The sequence below is a fragment of the Lepisosteus platostomus genome, chromosome 24 (assembly GCF_059453375.1).
Source record: "Lepisosteus platostomus isolate fLepPlt1 chromosome 24, fLepPlt1.hap1, whole genome shotgun sequence".
Taxonomy (NCBI): Eukaryota; Metazoa; Chordata; class Actinopteri; order Semionotiformes; family Lepisosteidae; genus Lepisosteus; species Lepisosteus platostomus.
Genome location: NC_142634.1, coordinates 17,960,659 through 17,983,009, shown reverse-complemented (window position 1 = coordinate 17,983,009; position 22,351 = coordinate 17,960,659). Strand labels below are relative to the sequence as shown.

General features: G+C 48.2%; 3 protein-coding genes across 12 annotated transcripts in view; 1 reads left to right on the top strand and 2 right to left on the bottom strand.

Moving 5' to 3' along the window:
* Window positions 1-6,599, bottom strand: part of myo18b (myosin XVIIIB) — a 31,706-nt gene extending 25,107 nt beyond the window's left edge. For 2 of the 5 annotated variants that reach the window (XM_088618242.1, XM_088618244.1), the window contains exons 1-8: window positions 6,437-6,598; window positions 5,001-5,136; window positions 3,459-3,611; window positions 2,621-3,037; window positions 2,484-2,544; window positions 2,268-2,380; window positions 2,017-2,184; window positions 1,115-1,316 (exon numbers count right to left, since the gene is read on the bottom strand). In XM_088618242.1, coding sequence (XP_088474368.1) covers window positions 1,115-1,316; window positions 2,017-2,184; window positions 2,268-2,380; window positions 2,484-2,544; window positions 2,621-3,037; window positions 3,459-3,611; window positions 5,001-5,045 — 1,159 coding nt within the window. In that variant the 5' untranslated portion in view covers window positions 5,046-5,136; window positions 6,437-6,598. Of the gene's footprint in view, window positions 1-1,114; window positions 1,317-2,016; window positions 2,185-2,267; window positions 2,381-2,483; window positions 2,545-2,620; window positions 3,038-3,458; window positions 3,618-5,000; window positions 5,137-6,436 lie in introns of all 5 variants that reach the window. The other 3 variants (XM_088618243.1, XM_088618245.1, XM_088618247.1) reach the window with 3 other exon arrangements.
* A 3,584-nt stretch (window positions 6,600-10,183) lies between these two features.
* selenom (selenoprotein M) lies at window positions 10,184-16,987 on the top strand. Its single transcript, XM_088618289.1, has 5 exons — window positions 10,184-10,663; window positions 11,796-11,831; window positions 12,009-12,043; window positions 13,929-14,007; window positions 15,748-16,987. Exons 1-5 carry the CDS (start codon window positions 10,568-10,570, stop codon window positions 16,000-16,002), a joined length of 501 nt encoding a protein of 166 aa, XP_088474415.1. The 5' UTR covers window positions 10,184-10,567; the 3' UTR covers window positions 16,003-16,987.
* An 878-nt stretch (window positions 16,988-17,865) lies between these two features.
* smtnb (smoothelin b) overlaps window positions 17,866-22,351 on the bottom strand; it is an 82,739-nt gene continuing 78,253 nt past the window's right edge. For 4 of the 6 annotated variants that reach the window (XM_088618248.1, XM_088618249.1, XM_088618251.1 and 1 more), the window contains one exon: window positions 17,866-20,799. In XM_088618248.1, coding sequence (XP_088474374.1) covers window positions 20,646-20,799 — 154 coding nt within the window. In that variant the 3' untranslated portion in view covers window positions 17,866-20,645. The remainder of the gene's footprint in view (window positions 20,800-22,351) is intronic. The other 2 variants (XM_088618250.1, XM_088618253.1) reach the window with 1 other exon arrangement.

Sequence of the window (22,351 nt, the reverse complement as noted above, 5' to 3'; positions counted from 1 at the left end):
CAGTCATACCCACTGCCCTGAGTCAGTACTGTCACACCCACTGCCCTGAGTCAGTACTGTCACTCCCACTGCCCTGAGTCAGTACAGTCATACCCACTGCCCTGAGTCAGTACTGTCACACCCACTGCCCTGAGTCAGTACTGTCACTCCCACTGCCCTGAGTCAGTACTGTCACTCCCACTGCCCTCAGTCAGTACTGTCACACCCACTGCCCTAAGTCAGTACTGTCACTCCCACTGCCCTGAGTCAGTACTGTCACTCCCACTGCCCTGAGTCAGTACTGTCACACACACTAACCTGAGCCAGTACCGTCACACACACTGCCCTGAATCAGTACTGTCACACCCACTGCCCCGAGTCAGTACTGTCACACCCACTGCCCTGATTCAGTACAGTCACACTCACTGCCCTGAGCCAGCAATGTCACTCCCACTGCCCTGAGTCAGTACTGTCACACCCACTGCCCTGAGTCAGTGCCGTCACACATACTGCCCTGAGTCAGTACTGTCACACCCACTGCCCTGATTCAGTACTGTCACACACACTGCCCTGAGTCAGTACTGTCACTCCCACTGCCCTGCGTCAGTACTGTCACACACACTGACCTGAGCCAGTACCGTCACACATACTGCCCTGAATCAGTACTGTCACTCCCACTGCCCTAAGTCAGTACTGTCACACCCACTGCCCCGAGTCAGTACTGTCACACCCACTGCCCTGATTCAGTACTGTCACACTCACTGCCCCTGAGCCAGTAATGTCACTCCCACTGCCCTGAGTCAGTACTGTCACACCCACTGCCCTGATTCAGTACTGTCACTCCCACTGCCCTGAGTCAGTACAGTCATACCCCTTGCCCTGAGTCAGTACTGTCACTCCCACTGCCCTGAGTCAGTACTGTCACTCCCACTGCCCTGAGTCAGTACTGCAACAGTTGTTGTACTGGAACAGACACTCCACTGAGTTAATAGTGCAATTTAGAATTATTCATTCTAATTAAATACTACCCCCTCCCTCAGGTCCCCCTCTCCCTCAGCATACACCGTCTTCTCTCCAGCATCATTTTCTCCCAGTTCTCCCCTGTCTCTCATGCAGCCTCCTGCCACCCTCGTACCCGTGACGATGCTGCCCGCTGTACCAGCGTGTCGTATCAGCTCCTCTGCCACATCCTGGCAGCCAGTGGTTTTGCCCGCTCCACTGCGGCCCAGGCTCACCAGGGTCTGGTCCTTCCTCTGCCGGAGCATGGCGCCATACAGACGCTGAGCCAGCAGGCGTGACAGCGAGGGGGCGGGGTCTGGCCGCCGCAACTTTGACGCCTGGTGCACAGAGGGCAGGGAGGGGTGAGTGGTGCAGGAGAGAGGGGTCAGAGGGGTGAGTGGTGCAGGAGAGAGGGGTCAGAGGGGTGAGTGGTGCAGGAGAGAGGGGTCAGAGGGGTGAGTGGTGCAGGAGAGAGGGGTCAGAGGGGTGAGTGGTGCAGGAGAGAGGGCAGGGAGGGGTGAGTGGTGCAGGAGAGAGGGGTCAGAGGGGTGAGTGGTGCAGGAGAGAGGGGTCAGAGGGGTGAGTGGTGCAGGAGAGAGGGCAGGGAGGGGTGAGTGGTGCAGGAGAGAGGGGTCAGAGGGGTGAGTGGTGCAGGAGAGAGGGGTCAGAGGGGTGAGTGGTGCAGGAGAGAGGGGTCAGAGGGGTGAGTGGTGCAGGAGAGAGGGGTCAGAGGGGTGAGTGGTGCAGGAGAGAGGGGTCAGAGGGGTGAGTGGTGCAGGAGAGAGGGGTCAGAGGGGTGAGTGGTGCAGGAGAGAGGGGTCAGAGGGGTGAGTGGTGCAGGAGAGAGGGGTCAGAGGGGTGAGTGGTGCAGGAGAGAGGGGTCAGAGGGGTGAGTGGTGCAGGAGAGAGGGCAGGGAGGGGTGAGTGGTGCAGGAGAGAGGGGTCAGAGGGGTGAGTGGTGCAGGAGAGAGGGCAGGGAGGGGTGAGTGGTGCAGGAGAGGGAGCAGCGCAGAGGTGGGTGTGTGGGAGGAGCCTCACCTTGCCTGGAGTGGGGGGCGGCGGGCGCAGGGCGATCATGTTGGGCCCGGCCAGGGTGAGGTGCTGCTGGGCCAGGCTGCGTGTGATCAGCGTGTGCAGCACGCTGGACTCGTTCACACACTGCAGTGTGCTCAGGTCCTCCGCCAGGGCCTGCTCAGGGGGGTTGGCCTGCAGGGACACAGCAGGACTGAGAGACTGGCAGTAACATAGCAAGAGCAAGGCCTAGTAGCGCAGGTTCTGTCCCGACTCACCTTCTCGATCTCGTCCTCCTGGACATCCAGCACCGACCCATCTGTCTCCAGACGGACCCTCACTCTCCCCTCGGGCAGCTCTGGGGTCCCCACATCCGGCTTCAGCTGTGTCGCTGCACAAAGATATGGTCAACACAACCCTGCGCCAACGCACAGTGCCCTGAGCTCTGAGCCACTGTACAACAGCAGGACTTGCACACGTGCCGCCAGACTCACCTGGAGTGAAGCCGTCTCTGTGCACATGCCACACCTGGCAGGCCTCGTACCACACATCCCTCTGCGGAGAGACAGAGCGAGGGTGAGTGTGGCACGGCTGCGCCAATCGGCTGGCTGTGTGTGTCTCCTTCTCTCACCTGCTCCGTGGTGCTGCTCTCGGCTGTCTGCCCCTCAGGCTCCTGTCTCTCGCTCTCTGCTCCTTTCTGCACCTCCTCTCCCTCCTTCTCCTTCAGCTCCTTGTCTGCCTGTCTGTCCTCCTTCGCTTCCACGGCGATGGCCTCTTCCTGTTTACCATGGGCAGTGTCCTGCTCCTCTGATTGGTTCTTCTGGGGCTGGGCAGACCAAGGCTCTGCCCCTTGTCCTCCCGGCTTTGGTGACTTCATCCTCCTGGCTGATTTCTTGGTGCCTGTGGCAGCCTGGTGCTGCCCATCATCGTCACAGTGGACACCATTGACCAGCAGGGATGACCAGCTGCTCATCTCTCGCTCTGGGGGGGGGATCTCTTCTGGAGGGGGCAGGAAGGGAAGGACTAGGTTTTCGCTGAGCTTGCTGGGCTGGACCAAACCAGAACAGATCCAGTATTACCGGCTCGTGTAGAACATATGTGCGACCTTGCATAGATGGGTTGGTGTGTTTCATTATGTATATATATATAAACTGTATATATAGATTATATAACATATATAATGTACAATTCAGATTATAATATACACAGTACGTATTATAATGTTCATGAAATCTATATAATTAAAGCTTAAAGCTCAATAATTAAATTAATTGTAATTAAAACAGCGTCTGTGAGACGCACTGTGAAGGAGCTCTGTGCTCTGTGATTTGTCCAATCAGTAACAATAATTAATGTTAATTATTTCATTAAGTTCAATAGCTAATAGCTGATGCAATAAGAAGGGAGAGCCTGGAGCCCCAGCAGCTGTGGGTCTCCCCTCACGCCCCCTGCTGGCCGTCTCCTCTCACCGCCTTCTCCTCCCGTGACGCACAAGCCAGGGGCTCCGGCTCCTTCCTCTTGGCCTCCTGCTCCGTCTCGCGGACGAGCTGCCGGATGAATCCGCCCGGAGCAGCGGAGAGCGGTGGGGGTGGCTCAGCAGGCACTGGTCTCCTCTTCTCCTCCTGAATCTGAATCCAACAGAGACACGGGCCAGTCAGACAGACTCGCAGAGACACTGACTGAGACACAGACCGAGACACTGAGCCACTGACTGAGACACTGAGACACTGACTGAGACACTGAGACACTGAGCCACAGACTGAGACACTGAGACACTGACTGAGACACTGAGACACTGACTGAGACACTGACTGAGACACTGAGACACTGAGCCACAGACTGAGACACTGACTGAGACACTGACTGAGACAGACTGAGACACTGACTGAGACAGACTGAGACACAGAGAGACACTGAGACACTGGCACACTGACTGAGACACTGAGACACAGAGAGACACTGAGACACTGGCACACTGACTGAGACACTGAGACACAGAGAGACACTGAGACACAGACTGAGACAGAGAGACACCGAGACACAGACAGACACTGACTGAGATGCCGAGAGAAACTAAGACACCGTCTGGGACATTGACTCAGAGAGAGAGACACTAATTAATTGAGACAGACATGCAAGGAAGCCAGACTGGATTTAACATTCGAACATGGTTGAGAGATGAACAGCTGCACAGATCTCCAGGTCCAGCACTGACAGACAAGCTCGGCATGACTCTCAGCATCAGGCACATGCGGGTCTGCTGGAGGTGTGTCTGTCCCTGGCTCCCTGGCACCCTGGCACTGCCCTCTCAAGAGGACCTAGGTGTCTGTGTGTTGCTGTCCACACTTCGTGAGCCCATGGAGATGAGGTGTGGGCCCCAGAGTGATGGAGGAGCTGGCTGGGCAACAGCTGTGTGATGAGGGATGGCGAAGGTGATCAGAGACAGATGGAGACACAGTGGACAGTGTGGCTGGGGGCCAGCTGGACTCTGGCAGGGCCTGTGTTCATGAGCTTCACCACCTGCTGCTTCTCTTACACTGAATTCACACACAGGTGAACAGAGAACTATACTGACGGATGTATCCCCACTCTTTTACGTATTTAACAGGTCAGTTCACATGAGGGCCAGTCACTGATGGAGTGGAGCCGAATGCTGTGACAGTGGACTGCCCAACAGGGATGTGGATCTGCGTGCTGACTGGCCCAGGCGACGGTGTGGAGGGGACGGAGCTGGACACACAGCACACCCCAGCATGCACCCCTTTCAGGGGACAGCTCACTCCTCGGTGTCTCTCAGAGGCTGCAGGCTGAAACACTGTCCATGCTGAGGTCTCACACTCTCCCATTCTTACACACTCACGACTCTCACAACCTCTCACACATTCACTCACACACTTGCTCAATTTGACACACTCTCACTCTCTGTCTACGCTGAGCTCTCACACTGCTGCACAACACTGCACCCATCTACACAGCCCTGCACACAGCTACACAACCATGCACAGCACTACACCTCCCTTCTGCTCCCAGAGGGCCAAGCGAGATGACAGCTCCATGGCTGTCTGAGCAGTTGCAAGGGTCAGAGGTCAGCCAGGGGTGAGGGGTCTTGCCACGCGACAGTGTTGAGAACCAGGGGGCTGTGGGGGTCTGGAATGAGGGAGTGACAGGGAGAGAGACGGGTATAGATACTGAGAGAAGGAGTGTGCTTTTACTTGAGGGCCTCTTCCTTGGTGTCTGCAGAACAAAGCTCTGAAATGACCAATCTACTAATCTAGTACTAATGGATTCTCAGCAGTCCCTGAACTGGGCTGATGGGGGCGCTGCAGAAGAAGCTCCAGCATGAGCAGTGGGTTCCAGGCCTGGCTGTGACACAGGTACCCAGGAGTCTGAGAGGCGTCCCTGCATAGTGAGCGCTGATGAGGAATGAGAATGATGATGAACAGTAAAAAAACACAGACACAAACACCAGCGATCTGCACTGCGGAGAGAAACAACATCATACTGCTGCGAACCACAGGTGTACTGAGCCACCACTTCTCCTATATAGAACCAAACATTCCACCAATCTGTATCACAGTATTCTAGTACAGCACAGTGTAGTACAGTCACACAGAGATCACAGCACAGCCTCACAGTACTGTAGTGCAGTATTCTAGTACAGCACAGTGTAGTACAGTCACACGCATCAGAAATCACCACTCTGCCTCACCAAAATCTAGTGCTACAATGCAGTATAATTGAAGAACACTGAAGTACAGGGTCAGTGCACTGCTCTGTGCTACTACAGCACTGTACAGGGGTATTGTTGTGGTTCAGTACATTGTAATGTACAGTACATGTTTACACACTAGACATCACTCTGCTGCCTCAGTGCCCTGAAACCTTTCAGCAGCCACTGTTCGATTCACAATCACTGGTATAACTCACAGTTTGAAAAGCTGCATATTGGACTGTGTGTTTAGTATCACTTAATTATTCTTATAAATAATTATTTGTTTTAACTGGACTGTGTTTAATAATTACAATGCCTTCTACTGCTTCTTTCGCAGCGCCACAGCTGGGTCTTGGCCCTGTACAATACAGCTACAGAACTTGCTTCTATTTCTTCTGCAGGAATAACAGGAATGTCCCATTACAGACTGGCTACTCATCCCGAATTCTCAAATATCAAGAAAACTGACCTGAGACACAGCTGATGGTTTGGAGTGTTAAAAAATTATCACTTAGTCAATAAAGCAATATAATGAACTCCAGTTTCCTTCAAAGTAGAAATCAGTTCTCAAAAATAAGAAATGATGACTGGAGAAACACTTAGCAAGAGTCTAAAAATAACCAGACAGAAGGCCACACAGGCTCCCCGGCCTCAGAAATGGCCAGAGAGCCACCAGGAACAGCCCCGAATCCGGCTCTCAGCCTGGCTGGGAAGACTCACACCGAAACACCTTACCTGCTCAGAACCGACAGCACCGAGGGACAGTAAGCGAGGAATCCCTGTCTTCTTCTCTGTCCTTCACAGAGTTTGTCCAGACAGCTCCCAGGGCTGAAGGAGGACAGGCAGACACACTCTCACACGCTCAGAGCTGGTATCTCTGGCAGCTGAGTTAACACAAGGCTGATCTATTAATACCGGCGGGCTCAGCCCTGGACAGGACAGCCCAGTTTGGAAACAGGACAGCAACTGAGTGTCCGCTGGGGAGAGGCGAGTGGGGGAGAGGGAGGGAGAGATAAGGAGAGGCAGAGAGGGAGAGAGGGGACTGAACTGCACACCAGTAAGCAGAGAGAAGGGGAAGACAGAGAGACAGGTGTGTGATTTCTATCTGCTTGGGCAACACTGTAATTCAGCAGTCAGGCCAATAAAGCTCTTTGTATCTGAATCCCAATCTGAACTTGGCACAGGTAGGAGGGCACAGGAAGAGAGCACTGGATGGTAGAGGCAGAGGAGGGGGGATTCAGGGGGAGAGGGGGCGCAGTGCTGTGCTTTGGAGTGTGATGCTCTCTCCTCTCAGCAGCAGGGCTGCACATCAAACACTTGAGGTCTCTGAAGTCTGATTCACCCTAAACATGCAGCGTGAGGCACCAGTCACTTCAGGAAGAGCGTGGCTCAGCAGCCTGAGCTCTGCAGGAGAGGGGCCTGTCTGGATCAGCCGGGCAGGGGCCTTGATCAAGGATAAGGTTCTATAAATCACACGACCTCAATGGGTAAAGACTATGGTGTCTGACCTGGAGTGAGGCAGGTCGAGCAGACTGGACTAGGCTGCCCTACCAAGACTCAGCTTGAGACTGTGCAGAGACACCTGGCTATAAATACCCTCTACGCACAGACACCAGCCCTCCAATCAGAGAGCACCAACGGCACTCCTCACGTTCCGACCCTAGCAACAGTCTCCAGGCCTGGCTGTCAGCTGCCAGAGCTGAGACTGACAGGCCCAGCTGGGAGAGGGGCGGGACTTCCAGGGGAAGTCAACAGATAAACAACAGACCCTGACTGGGTAGCACAAGCTCAGTGACCACAGCCTGGACATAGAAACTGGACACAGGCAGGCCTGGCTGCACACTGTATTATTATTGAGAGGCGGATGTGTTGGGGTGCAGTACTGTGATGCTGTGTTGCAGGAGGTGTTGGGCTCAGCAGCTTCATGCTGTGGTCTTCACAGACCTGAGGGACAGAGGGCCTCACAGACTCGGCTCTCTTCAGCGTGGGGAAGAACTGCACAGCCTTCATCCTCGAGAGAGGAGTTCTGGGCCTCTCCCCTCTCTGGGGACACCTGCTCTGGGATTTTTGGGGGGACTGCAGGTTTTGGGGTATTTTTCCGAGTGCGGTCTTGTGGCTGTTTTCCTACACCTTGTGGATAGTAAAGACTCTCTCTCATCTGGTGTGCGTCTCCTGTATTTGCCCCTTATTTTCAGGGCAGTTCTGTTTCTGAGCTGGGAGCTCAAAAGCTCCTCAGCAAATTTCTAAACCAGCCTTGGGCTCGTCATCTGCAGCACAGGTGCGAGTTGAACTGCAGGAGATTCACACTGGGGTACGACACACACTGTCGTGAGACGAGGGAATGTGCTCCTATAGTGCTCTAGTCGCCCTGAACTGCAGCCTCTACTTCTGTCACAGTCTATAAACGCCAGCTGCGCCCTACTGCTCCTCTTTAGATCCCAGTTCTTTCATTTGTGAAAAGTAGGATTCTGGCCGGCCTGGTGTATTTTAGACGTACATCACAAGGGGGCGCTCTTCTTCCAACTCAGATCTGATGAACCCGGAATCGAGTTAACGGTGTGAAGCAACAACATTAAGCTGTTTTAATGTTATCTACAAACACCAGCAACATTTGAAAATATGCCAATCTGATCAATCCAAGATTATTTTCTGTTAGCTGTAGGTCTATACAACTGTTTTCAGCCACTATTGCAGATGCACTAGTTTTTGTTTGCTCCGGAACGAGACAGGTTTTTTTTCAGGGGGCCCTGATTGGCCAGAGTATTTTTTTAAACAGACCTGTGGGCCGCCATTGGTCCATAAAAACGTTGACTAATCGGTGACCCAATGATTGGCTAAATGGCCGCAGGCTTCGCGGGTTCGCAGTTCAAATCTATATTGGCGGATGCATCGGGTGATCTCTGCTGCGAGTTTACGGTAGCTAACCTCAAAATGTGCGATAGAAAGTATGACAGTGGGGCGCAAAGACGAAAAGCACGGCAGTTAAAAGAGGAGTGTGAGCAGGATCGACTTAAAAAGATCCCTAGATTGACTGGTTATTTCACGTTTTCTGAGCCGACCCCGATCTTGAGCTCTGGCCAGTGCTCGGTCACCGCCACGCCGCTCATGAGGACGAGCAGCTCCCGTGACGGGGTCAGAGGCAGAGCCGTCCGCCGCCGTGTCCGAGCCGCCGCCATGGCCGGTGCACCTGCAGCTCCGGCTTCCTACAGCTCGGACCCAGCCTGCTGGGGTGAAATAATGATAATGTTTCTTTATTAGCCCTATACAATTTCTTGCATTAGGAATGCGTCTTTTCGCATACCCCAGCTTTTCTCCAGGGAGACACAGACACACAGAGAGGGAGAGAAGCTGGGGGTCAGAGCGCAGGGTCTGCCATTGTACGGCGCCCCTGGAGCAGTTGGGGTTAAGGGCCTTGCTCAGGGGCCCAACGGAGTAGGATTTCTCTGCCGGCCGCGGGATTTGAACCGGCAACCTTCCGGTCACAGGCGCAGATCCTTAGCCACAGAGCCACCAGAGGCGGCCATACTGGGCTAAATTGGGCCCGAAATCGTGAGGAAACCAAGACGCGGATGTTGCAGCATAGGAAAGACAACATAAACACCAAAAGAGGTATTTCTCTAAAACCCTCTATGAAGAGAGACAACTCGGAAATGGCGAGTGTGTGTCAAGAGGGTGGCTGCTGTCTTCCCCCTCGAAGGGTGCGGTGTTTTGTTTCGCATGTGAGTTATTCGGGGGCGGTGATGACCAGTCCGGACTGGCCGCAGGCTCTAGTGACCGGGTCAACGCCGCCGCACGCCTGGCTGGACACGGGGTGCCGGAGAGCCGTGGAAAGGCTGTGGTCGCAAACGTTATGCGCTGCGCTGATAGTGGCCTAATCGATTCAGAACTAACAAGACAGTTTGACAATGAGTCTGAGTACTGGAATAATGTCTTGAAAAGGGTGGTTGCAGGGGTGAAGTTTTTAGCAGGGCGAGAGCTGCCATTTAGGGGCGCAGCGGCTCGTTCGTGCGCCCCGACAACGGGAACTTCACGGTTGTCCTGGAAGTTAGCAGCGAGTTTGATCCCTTCTTGAAAGCCCATATAGAAAAGTGTCTAATCGTCGATGCAGTCCACAGACTCAAATCAGTCCACACGCTGCAGTGGGCTTGCACGAGTGGGGAGTGTCCCGCTGCTCTTGAAGTAAGGCGCTCAGGCAGGGAGCTCACTGGTCTCTGCTGCGCTGATCTTGTGTCGTCGGTTTCAGAGCAAGTGTGTGCACGATTTCTGTTGTCAGCTCGCAGATGGGCTGTGAATCTGATTTATTGGTTGTATTGCTGTACTTGCGTTACAGGCTATTGTAGTGTGTGTTTGTTTGGGCCCCCTGTGTACGTGTGTGTTCCCTGCGTTACATTCCGTTTGAACCGGCGGTATTTTCTCTCGCTTTTTTCTGGTAATGGGATTGGGGGGCACACAACGTGTAGCCTAGGGGCCTCTGATCACCTTAATCCGCCACTGGCTGTGCGCGTTTTTTCTTATTCGATAAATATACATTTTAGATGCTTTTGAGCAACGAAAAACATTTCCGAGCCCCGAGAAGAATGGTTGAATGAAACGCATGCGTACTTCAGAGCCGCACAGTTTTCCGAGGGGTACTAAATGGGATGCAACACCAGGATCAGGTTTCGTCCGTCCTCCTCGACACTTGCTGAGCCGCTGGGAGAGACACTGACGTGGCAGAGATCCCGGACGCATCCTGCAGCTCGTCTGTGTGCGTCATCGAGGCACCCCGACTGGGACTCGGGGTTCAGCAGACGGTCCTCCCGCTAATCCGTGCCTGTGTCCGGCGAGCTCGTCCCCCGGCCCTGTCCGCACAGCCTCCGGGCGAAGATGTGGGTGCTGCTCTTTGTCGGGCTCGTCCAGTGCCTTTCGGCTTACGACGTGGATCTGAAGAAATTGGAGGGGCTGGCAAAGGCAAAGGTGGAGGTAAGACGACTTCGCCATAGTTAAGGGAAGTAAGTACCTGAAACTGCAGCGCTTGTCTGGGCTTTTTGAGACGTGTACGACGTGCCAATGGCTGGCGGGCTCATTGCGAATAAAACACCTTTTGCGCTGCGTCTCATAAGAAACACGATAACCGCTCACTTTCTTTACCTTGCATCCGTGGTACACCTGAGGGCCAAACCACAAGGGACCGCGTACTCGCCAGACCGCTCCCTTCTCGGCGATGACGGAAATAATCATCGTACCAGACTTAAAAGCATTCACGACATTCAACTTTATGGAATGCTAATTTTGATTGCCGGATTTTTACAATCTTGATGTCTGTCTCATAGTTGTTGTTTAGCCGTAATTTACCGTAAGGGTGTCGTTGTTCATGTAGTTGAGAGATTTTATCTTTTGTGCGTTGTAAAGCAAAACGTTTAGATCAAGTCCGCTGAAAGATAATTGACCGAACTAAATTGTGCGACTATAGTCTTAAAAGGGAGATTTAAAGGAGTCTTACTTAACATTGTGACTTTACAGTAAGGTTATTTGCAAGACAGTTTAACTCCAGCGCTTGCAGCTATAAAACTTTCACTGCAAGTCTGTGTGGTTTTAGGAGAATGGGGCACAAAGACGGGCACATTTACATCTACATCTAAACACACACTGTATACCCGCTGTCTGCGGGGGTGTGACGTGGCAGAAAAGGCCAGATAATCAAGTATAGACTTTACATATTCATGGGGTCTCTCCCAGTAGCATTGTAAACACATGCGTGACCAGTAATGGCAGGTTTCATGAGCTGCACCTTAAAGTGTTGTGGTTTAACAACTGAGCTTTCACATTAGAAATGGTGTCTGATAATTCAACTTGTTTGAACATATAACTTTATTTACAATAAAAAATAAACATGCATTGTTCAAACCGTTCTTCTGTTTGTCAGGTTCAGACACCAGGACAGGATGAGTGAAACCAGAGCACAGTGCGATGAGAAACATGACTTGCATTCAGATGTGATGTCAGCAGCTAGCAGCAACGTTTCCTTTGACAGCTATAGCACAGTCTGGTAGAGAAAACAGAACTAATTGCAGAATCCCCATCACCCTTTCTCACCAGTCTCCTTTCATTACAGACCTGTGGGGGATGACAGCTGAACAGGCTCAGGGAGGTACGTGGCTGTGAACACCGTCGAGATCGTTCCACCCCAGTCTGTCCAATGTTGAGAATGAGTTATGCTGCCAATTGCCAATAACTTGCTAACCTTTTGAAGACTATTTCATTAAGGCATAACAAGATGCATTAAGGAACTCTGGAAATTAAGTATTTGCTTTTTTCTTCCGTGCAGGTGAAGGCCTTTGTGACACAGGATATCCCTCTTTAGTATCCTTCCAGAAGAAAGATGAGGACTGCCTCTGGACTAATACATGAATGGAGCTTGTAAGATCACAGTGAGCCAGAGATTGGGTCTTACAGTAGAGCTACTAAAGACTGTGCCCTGCAAATTACACTTCAGTTTTAATGAAACATGAGCTGGATTATGAAATTAAAAACCCTACTATCGCCTTCTATCACAATGGATTGCATTGTTTTAGAGGGGTGCAGTCTCCCTACGGTGGCAGAGAATCATAAGAATTGATGTCGGGAAACATTTCCTTCTAATTGATATCGGGAAAATGTTGGACATTGCTTCTAAGTAATGGAATGAAGGTTTATAAGTATTTAATAACTTTGTTATATAAGAATATCATATTAGCATTTTCTAATAAGTATTGCTTTATTCCAAGTATTCATCTTCATATTCATTCAAAATTAAAGCCATGCAATATTTTTTTCACAATTTATCCACAACAACATTCCATTACTTAGAATATTAGCAAACCTATACTTTATTACCACTACTATTTGAGAAGCAGTCAGTCCTACAGGACAGTAAGTGGAAAGAATGTATACATCTAAGCTCAGAGCGAAGCCTAGCATTTAAAGGAAAACTGCAATGATATTTTTACATTTAAGGTTTAGAAAGAATTAGTGTTGTTTACATGGGGTGACATGGAAAGCTGGTGACTGGCTGAGGTTTGGTTCTGGTACCCATCAGAACTTTGGGACACAGCAGGAGAAGCCCTGTCACCCACACTATATAGACGTGCTTGGGGGACAGACAGGAGCCCAGAATTAGACAAACAAAGGTGGCAAGGTTGGCAGTAGGACGATAGTAGCTCAGATGGGTACTGAGGTTCCAAGCCGTATACAGTAGGTGAGCATGAGGGGTTTGAAGTCGACACGAAACTTGACAGGAAGACAGTGCAAGAATAGGAGCAATGTGATCACTTGCACAAGACCTGGTCAGGATTCTGGCTGCGAGTGGGGCAATATAGTAATCAATTCAAGAGAAGACGGAAGTGTTGACCAGATTTCAGTTACAATCCCAGATAACGTAGGGCGTAGTCTGGCGATATGTCCGAGATGGAGGAATTGTGTTTTTACAATATTTTGCTTATGTGGACCAAACATCAAGCATGGATCAAATGTGACCGCCAAATTCTTCAGTTTATTTTGATTCAAGTACAGTACCATCCACAGATGAGGGTGAGGTTATTGCATTGCCTACACAGCTGATGGGAGGTGCCGAGAAGCATGACTTCAGTCTTGTCGCAGTTTAGATGAAGGAAAGTTTGAGTCCTCCAGGGTTTTTTGTCTAGAGATGCAATGAGTGCAGAGACAGCCATTTCAGACTCAGGTTTAGTATGGATGCAGATTTGTAGAATCGATCAACTAGACCATGTGATCTTAATAGCTGATCGAGTAGGAACATGTAAATAGGGGGCCCAGTATTGAGCCCTGAGGAACACCAGACTTAACGACCCAACTTCAGAACTGAGACCCCTGGTGTTGGCAGTCAGTAAGGTAAGAGCAAAGTCGCAAACCCCAAACACAGTCTCAAGACAAGAAGTAAGGTTGGAAAAAGGGCAAAAATTACTTTGATTGTCCAGTGTTGTTTGGGTTTTTGTCAGAGAGGTAACTACAGCCATTTTAAAGGCTGTTGGTATCACTCCATCGCTTAAGGACTCTGTTGTATTTAAGTAATGAACATCTATTATTTATATTTACCATAGCACAACATATGTTTTTGTTTTGAATGCCTGATTATTTTTATTATCCCTTCACTCAGCTGGGAGTTGCTAGGTTGCGTTGATGCGGCGAGCCAGTGATTAAAGGGATAGCCGGCGTCTTGCAGGGCCCAATTTTCCTTAACAAATGTTTTCAGCCACAACCTGGTGATGAAACACATTCCCGGAGCCGATCCCGAGCTCGTCCTTCTGAACCACTACTATGAAGAACTGGACGTAAGCATTTGATTTTAAAATTTGTCAAAGCAGAAGGAGGTGCCTTGTTCTATAAGTTCCCTTAAGATGTTGAAAATGAAAGATCGGCAGAAATGCAGGACTGCCTGACTGGATGTTGTGGAGTCCACACAACTGAGCGGGGGGAAACAGCAGAAACAGAATCAGAAGCTGAAGCTGCTGTAGGGTTGAGGTTTGGGTGGCTGTTCACAAAGGTAACAAGCCCTGTGCAGAGGTATTGTAACTGCAGAATATTACTCTCGCAGTGTGGGCCATGCTTGGAGGTCTGGGCATGATATTACAAGCTGGGTGTATATAAAATTATTTTAGTGATTTCAGTTCACTAATATTTATTTGGCACTTAAGAGCCTGTGACATTTGTCAGCTTTGCCAATTCATCAAGCACATAAATGGACAAATATTGCAGAAACTTCATCTGGGACATTATACTTTCAGCCCTCTGATCAAAAGACAGATAAGATTACTTCAGCCATTAAAACATGCAATTCTAAGGCAGTGACACCATTTGATTTACTTGGAAATCCATGATTTATTTCTACACAAAGCAGTGACATGGCAAATCAGAGATGAAAATTTATAGTTGATGGAACTGTGATGACGGAGCAAGAAAGGGCAGAATGTGAGACAGGATTTTCTCACATCAGGTTAAGCATACTTCTGAGAATCTGAAAGCAGAGAAGCTATAAAAATAATGGATGTGCTGTGGCCAAGCATCTAACTCACCGAAGTTATGGCCTAGAAATTGACAACAAAACTTCTGATGTCAGCCATGTATTCTATTCTGAAGCAGAAAAAAGGTTCCCAGACGCTTACAGCAGGGCTAGTTTTTCCAGAAGCCAGTTGACTTACCGCTGTGTGATTGGACTGTGGATGCAGACGCAGGGAGAACATACAGACTCCACACAGATAGTGCCGCAGGTCCAGAATTGAACACGGGTCCTCAGCCCTGAGAGGCAGTAACGCTGACCATTGTGCCACCCATAATGCATACTATATAGTTAAGAGTCTGGACCAGAATCTAAAAGAAAACAAATTGACCTCACCGCAGCCTTTACCTTGTTTTCTGCAGAGAAGTGTCTGCAAGGGTATTCACACTGATGTTCAGCGGTGTTTCTAGTACAAAGTTTCAGAAAGTTTGAGGAACTGGTGTAGGTACAGTATGCTGAAGAGCAGGTCTGCCAACACAGCCCTCAAGTCCTATAGGGTAAATAAGACACGATAGTATTGTACAGTGTATATATAGGTGCTGGCTCCCCGATACTTTCTGGAACTTTTGACCTTTTACTTTTAATAACTGCATTTTAACGTCCTCTTTTTTTTACATGATGTTCATATTTTAGTGTATTTCTTAACCTTTAAAAAAAATTCACTAAAGCATACGAAACGCAAACGACCCATTGTAAGCATTGCCCTAATCCTACAGAGCACCATTAATATTCATGCCTCTAAGATCCATTTAAATGTCTGTTGTACAAAACGTTAGTTATCGTTTGATTGTGTCTTTTACTGCATTTTACTGAGATTTCTTGCATTTCATTCAGTGTACATTACAGTACCATCATAGGCTATTTGCGGTAGTGCATCAGGTTACTTTTATTCAGTCTCAAACTAGAATGCTGTTTGATACACGTAATTTAACTATTTGGCATTATATTTTTAAAAGTGCTGTAAACCATAAAGAAAGTGGTTTGATTCGAGCACCCGGCTGTCTCCTGCTCCCAGCGGATTCCCCTGACTGACATGAGCCGCGCGGAGATCAACGCCCTGCTGGGCTCGCTGGGCTTCTACAAGAAGTCCCAGCCGGAAGAGCCGGTCCCGGAGGAGCTCCGCTTCGCCCCCGCCAAGGACAGCCCCTGGAGCCGGAGCCCTGAGGCCCCCGCCAGCACCGGAGCCCCCCCGCCGGCGGAGGCGCCCCAGGACACCCCGGGCCCCCCGCAGCCCGAGCAGGGCCCCGAAGAGCACCGCTCGGACCTGTAGGTCCAAACCCCTGCCAGCGCAGCGCGGAACCGTGCCCTGGGTCGACTGCGCCCCGGCGGTCGTTGACCGGTCGGTAGGAAACTAAATAGTTGAGATTTTATCTTCATTTGCTCTTATGGACAGGCTCCAAAATTTTGTATTTGGGCGTAATGTTGATCCGTTGACCCAAACTGTCATTTTCGGTGTATTATCTCAGTGAATATGTATTCAGGAAGTGGACCTGTAGGGACTGTAGTGCAGACAGGGGGAGATGTGGTCTGATTGATGCACTGCCACAGTAAGCATGTAGTGTTGGCTCAAGTGTTCATACTTCCCACTCACTGCCATTTAACTGTCATGGGGAACAACTTTTTCATATGCTGAAGCAGTTCTTTAGATGTTGCAATAATCACATGCAAGTTTAATTAAAGAGTTCAAGTAGCCAAAAAAACAGAGCTGTAGCTGCTTCTAGAGCAGCTGTCAGACATGAATTTAGGAGAACAAGCTCTCAGGTCTCATGGAGAGTCTTTATAGATCCAAATGACAAAACAAAGATGCTCATCAAAGGCCAAAAGCACCACTGCAGCAGCTGATCGAATCACTACTGGGCAAAATCCAATAAGAGGGACCAATAAAATGGCACAGATAGAGCTGGTTTACAGTCCTCATTACACATGAACCACAAAAAAGTCCCAGCTGTCTTAATGTGCAATAAAGAGTGCTAGTCAGATCATTCCGCCTTGAGTGGGTTTTGAGCAGTTGTCTGACAAAGAATGAAAAGATTGTTGCAAACTGTTTTAGTTCGGAACATATGTATAGACTTTGACTCCCTGGCATTGCTCCTGGGCTCTTAACCTCTTGCCTACAGCTGGACAGGATGACGCCCTTTGCCGAAAGTCACTGATAGGCTCAGGGCCGATGTGTGTTCAGGGCAGCAGGGCCTGGAGCACACAGGAGAGATACTGCAGAAGGATTCTGAAGTCAATAAAGCCTCACAACTGCTCAACTACCTGCTTCCTCTCTTTAATTGATACCATTCAGGTCATAGAAGAGGTGTTTCAACCAGCATATGCTACAACAAATGGATTTCATTTTGGATAAAGGTATCACTCAAATTAATAAAAATATAATACTGTGATCTTTTCTATGTTCTCAAAAGGGAATGGGGATCAAAAACTTTATACAGTAAAAAAAAAAATATTTAAAAGTTGGTTTATTAATCCAGGTGCCCCCAGTGGCTTTGCAGCACTTTAACACTTGCAGGTATCGTGGCCAAAGGTACCTGATCACCACTTTGGCTACTGAGATTAGAGAACAGCTGGAATGAAATATATATGTTAGCTTTCAAAATAATCTTAAAATCCTCTCATAACAGCTTGATTTCAAGGTTTGTCCTCTCCAAGATGGCAGCAGACCAGCAACACAGCTGCCAGTTGGCTGGACCAGCAGTCCTCTCTGAAGATCTCTGTTCTGCCAGAGGAGAGATTCTTGTTCCCCTGGCCTCTGCTTCAAAGACGATCCCTGCGGCACATTCCTTTGCATGCAGGTGCATCTGCAGAGCTGAAGCTCTGCCGAGTAAAAAGTAATTCTAAGGGTCGCTCACACAGCATGGAAAGGTTTTTTTCCTACATGCTTTAACCTGGATTGCCTCAAAAAATCTCTGCTAACAAGTCAATTTCTCAAGTAGGCATTACTGCTGGCTTTTAACAGAAGCAAAATCTTTGGAGGGTTTTTGCACTTTAAAGCTGGGGATAAGGAATCATTCTCTCCAACGCTTTCTTGTTGAAATCAATCTAATGTTAGAATGGTCAGTCAAGTTATATCTCACTTAAGAGGATTTCTAACAATTTTAAATTTATAACTGTAAATTTCACAACCACAGTAGAGATTTAAAATAGTTTATTTGTACAACTTAAAAATGAGTGACTAGGGGGAGCTGGCTGGGAACAAGCATCTCTTGCCAGTATAAGATCATGGCGAGCACCACAGCCAGCTCTCTTCAGGCACCAGAGTTCACGTCTACAGTAAATGGGTTTGCAGCAGTTACAGCACTTCTGCTTAAGGACTAGACACCAACATCACAAGTTTAAGGACAGGGAAAAAAAGTCTGCTTAGTCATATTTGACAGTACTGTGTTACTGGTCATCCCGATGAGAAGGTCATTTTTCATTTAAGCCCCAAATCATTTAGCAACCACCCAAAAGCAGATTTCTATTAGTGTTTAGTTTTGAAGAATTTAAAATACATAGCATTTATTTCAACAGCTAAGTTTCACATAGTGTCAAGTCATAATTTGGGATGAGTAACTAACTTGTTTCGGTTGGCAGCAGTCCGTTTGTGGACTTAATCAATTCATACGAAGCCCATTTACAGGTGATTCATTCAGATACAACGTATGGAGACAGGGCCACAGCTCAAACCAAGACCCAGCCCCTCACTGGACCTCACTGGCTCAGCAGGTGCTCACAGGTGGCAACTCGGCCTGTTTCTTCGTCCTTAAATCGCACCGAAATAATCGCTCCTTCCAGCAGAGGAACATGACTCATCCAACATGACAGCCCTCCGGGAGGTATGAGGTCAAAGGGGCATGACAGCTTTGTAAATTACTTTATCTGTTCAGACATCCCCTATTTGGGCTCTGTATTTAACACTGTAACAGTCATTCAGCAACTTCAAAGACCAAAACCTGCTCATCCTATCAAAATCATTAGACATTACATTTAGTTTAACACAAACCAGGTATTAAAAGTTGTAAAAAGTGTCAGAATACATCAAAGACAAATAGACAAAACCAAACATTGTACATGATTAAAAATATTTCCCTGCAGAGCTGTGCTGCTGGCAGTGTTTAGCAGAAAGCCTGTGGCTGCTGCTCCCAGTGGGAAGCCGACAGAAAGCGGTCACTTCAGTCTGGCCCTGAGACTGCCTGGATGGCCAGAGACGGGACAGTGACACGAGCACGCCAACGACAAGCTGTGCAGTCTGTCACTGGGGTGGAGCTCCGTCTCTCCACATGTTCAACTACAACCTCATGCTTCCGAGAAGCTCTGAGTGGATTTTGTATGGCAACTTCAAAAGCTATTCTTTCCTGCTCTGAAGTTCAAAATCAAACCCTTTCTGGTAAGGAAACCCTGGGAGGTTCTGAATTTAAGAAAAAAATCCAACTGACCAAGGGGCTTTCTAAACACAATTCAATCTAAAATCTCAGGCAAACATTAAATTTCACTGAAATGTTTATTTCAGTGAAAATTGTTTACCTATTTTGCTGACACTAGTGCAATATGCTGGTATGGTCTTTTGTTTTCTGGTTTAAGAATTGCAATTTCAAGTTAGAGGACAGGTGTCCAGGGTCCAGACTGAAGGCAGAAGCATACTGGTTATCAAAAAAAAATACAGATGAAATATACTTTCCATACCAGTGCTTACACATTTATTTAAATAATAAAAAACAATTCAAGTTCATGTGTGTTTAAAAAGCATGCAGTATAGTAAATTATATTACAGCTTCTGTACCGGGACTGGAGTCTGAAGAACACTGATAACTGTCCGGCCCAACCTAATTCCTTCACACAGGTGATATTTTAGACTTCTTTAGTCTCTATTAAAACTTTGTTTCAGCTCACGACTCACTGAAATCATCAGAGGCTCTCACATAGGCAGGACATGGTGGAAGGGTCTGTCTTTCATTTATTTTCACAATAATTTTACCGTCATAAATAAAGCAGTAAAGCTGTTAAAAGCCCTTGATGTGTGACGTGAAAGAGATCACAGCTGGGCCATTTCACTCAGGCCCAAGTGCAGTCAGTAAAGATCCCCTAGCTTAGACAGTGGCGTTAGGATGTGGGACAATCACTTAGATCCCTTCCATCACTTTGACCTGAATGACCTATAACGGCACAAACGACACGAGCCCAGTTAAAGGGCTGGTACAGTCCTGTGCCACCAGAAACCAGTCCTGCTGCTAAAGTGATAGAAGTGGTGTGATCCCGAGCCGCTCTGGAGGCACTGCGGTTAGACTGAAGACGGCGTGGGAAATCCTCAGGGATGGACATCGGGAATTGCGGGGCTTGTAAATCACAGAATCTAAAGTTCAGGCCAAGTGCTGGAACCATCCAACATCCAATATACCACCAACAGCCCGTGTAGGGATACAATGAGCACAATGTGGGGTTTAACCATCACCCTTTTACTCTTCATCAGCTTGTGAAAAGTGCATTTCATTGATTTTACCACTAAGTTAAAACAAATACAATGGCTAGTTGTTGGACCTGCTAGATGCAATACAATATCACATGAGCACTAGATCTGCTCAGGCTATTCCTGAATTATAATAAACGCCGAGTGCCACTACTTGGGAAAATTCTGGATAGCAATCTTTATTTTGGTAATGAAATGCTGCTGTACTTCTGAACTGTCTAAGAAAAACAGAATAAACCCGATCTTGGCCAAACCCCCAGGGCATTTGTTTAACACCATGAAGATTGGAAAAGCCAGACTCAGCCGGCCACAGCAGATGAAAGTATAGACCTTATGGTTCAGTCAATAAGCAACAGAGCTGACAGGCAGGCCTTGCACAAGGGGCTTCACAAGGGCCGACAGCAGTACGTTTGAGGTGCAGAGGGATGAGCCGGGTCCCGGGAAGGCAGAGCGTCTGTGTCCTGCAGTTAGAAGTCGGTGTAGCCACGGCAGGCCAGCTCGTACCTGCGCAGGTGATTGAAGAGTGACTGGACGTAGGTGAAGACACACTTAGAGTCCGGCCTCCTGCCCATGATCATCATGTCCTCCACCTCCAGCAGGGGCATACAGTGAGCGAAGCTCCTGCAGGGCACAGAGTGGGCAGGACAGCCCCGTCGGGAGACGGAGAGAGACAGAAACTGCAGTTAATGAGGGGAAGAAGATGCTCTCCTGCCTGGAGCAGTTGTACCTGCACCACAGCCTCTCGCGCAGAAGAGACTCACGGATTTTAGAAGTTTCAGACAAACAGCACAGTGAGATAAATAAAAGAGAACCCCTCCCTATTCTAGTTGTAGCACAGGTTTCTCAATTAAGGTTCAAAATAAATCTTATCTTATAACGGGATTTGTATATATTGCTTGGGCCTTTCCTCTGTATTTTTCTTATATGCTATAGATGTTATTTTCTAGTTTGACTTTCCAGAATCTAAAAGTTTGTCTAAAAGTTTTTTACATAATTATTTCAAACAACTCACTACTTTAGCACACACAGGTAGTCAGAAATTTGGATTAGCATCACATCGAAAAAGACAGCAGTCTGATTAATGTACCTGCAGGATAGAGTTTTATTAAGTGGAGGAGAATATGAAAGGAGACACACTGAGCTCCTAGAAAGGTGTAAGTGAAAAGTGTCACTAGCTAAACATGACAACTTCTTGCACAATCCAGTTTTTCACATCTTCCCAGTACAGTACTGCATCATGACCAAGGCAAAGTCTAGCTGCTCTCTGGCCACCTCAGATTTTCAGATCAGTGATCCATGAGCACTGAAGTGTTCAGGCCTCGTGAGTCATTAAACTGGCACTGTGTATTTAAGAGCAGAGCTAGAGGATAAAAACCATAATTAAACTCAGTATGTAGGTCTCCCTATCTCCCCAAGCTAAGTCCTGTCAATACATAGTCTGACCACTGGAGGGAGACATAGTACAGGAGGATACAACAGTCACTGCTAATGAAGGAGAATTTTTATTGGGACATCCCAAGCTCCAAATAAGGTATAATAAAGAACATGGATATAACTAAAATATGTTTTACTATTACCATATATTTCTTCTTGGCTCAGAAGTTAAGACACAGGTGTCCAGTTAAGATTAACTACACATATTAACAGCACATAGGACCTTGATGGACTCTGCTTTGTTTGAATATCTGAAACTCTTTTCTTTGAAAATTATCCAATGTGTTGATATGACACATGACAGTTTCTTCTTAATAAAGAAGTATAGGTTTGAATTTTAATGCAACAGAGTACAAGAGTACAACAAAAGAGGTGATGGAGTGTGAGCTGTGCTATCCCACATGTTGGATCAGAGCTTAGGAATTTGACAGCTTAGTCAGACGTTCAAAGGTGGAGGTACTGAAAACTGTTCTCCAAGGGTTAGCGGGGCTGCACTGTGCAGCAGTAATGATGATACAATATGCCCCTCATTGGAAATGAGGAGCGCAGTGCAGGGATTTGAATGCATCTCAGTACAGCTTCACATCAAACTGTACAGATGAGAAAATAAGCTTCCTAGCTACTTACCACTTCATAAAGAAAAACTGTTCCTGGTTAAAAGTACACAACTCCTTATAAAGACCTGATCTTCACATTTAAAGACTAATCACTGCTCTCCCTGCTGGAATCCCAGCTCTTA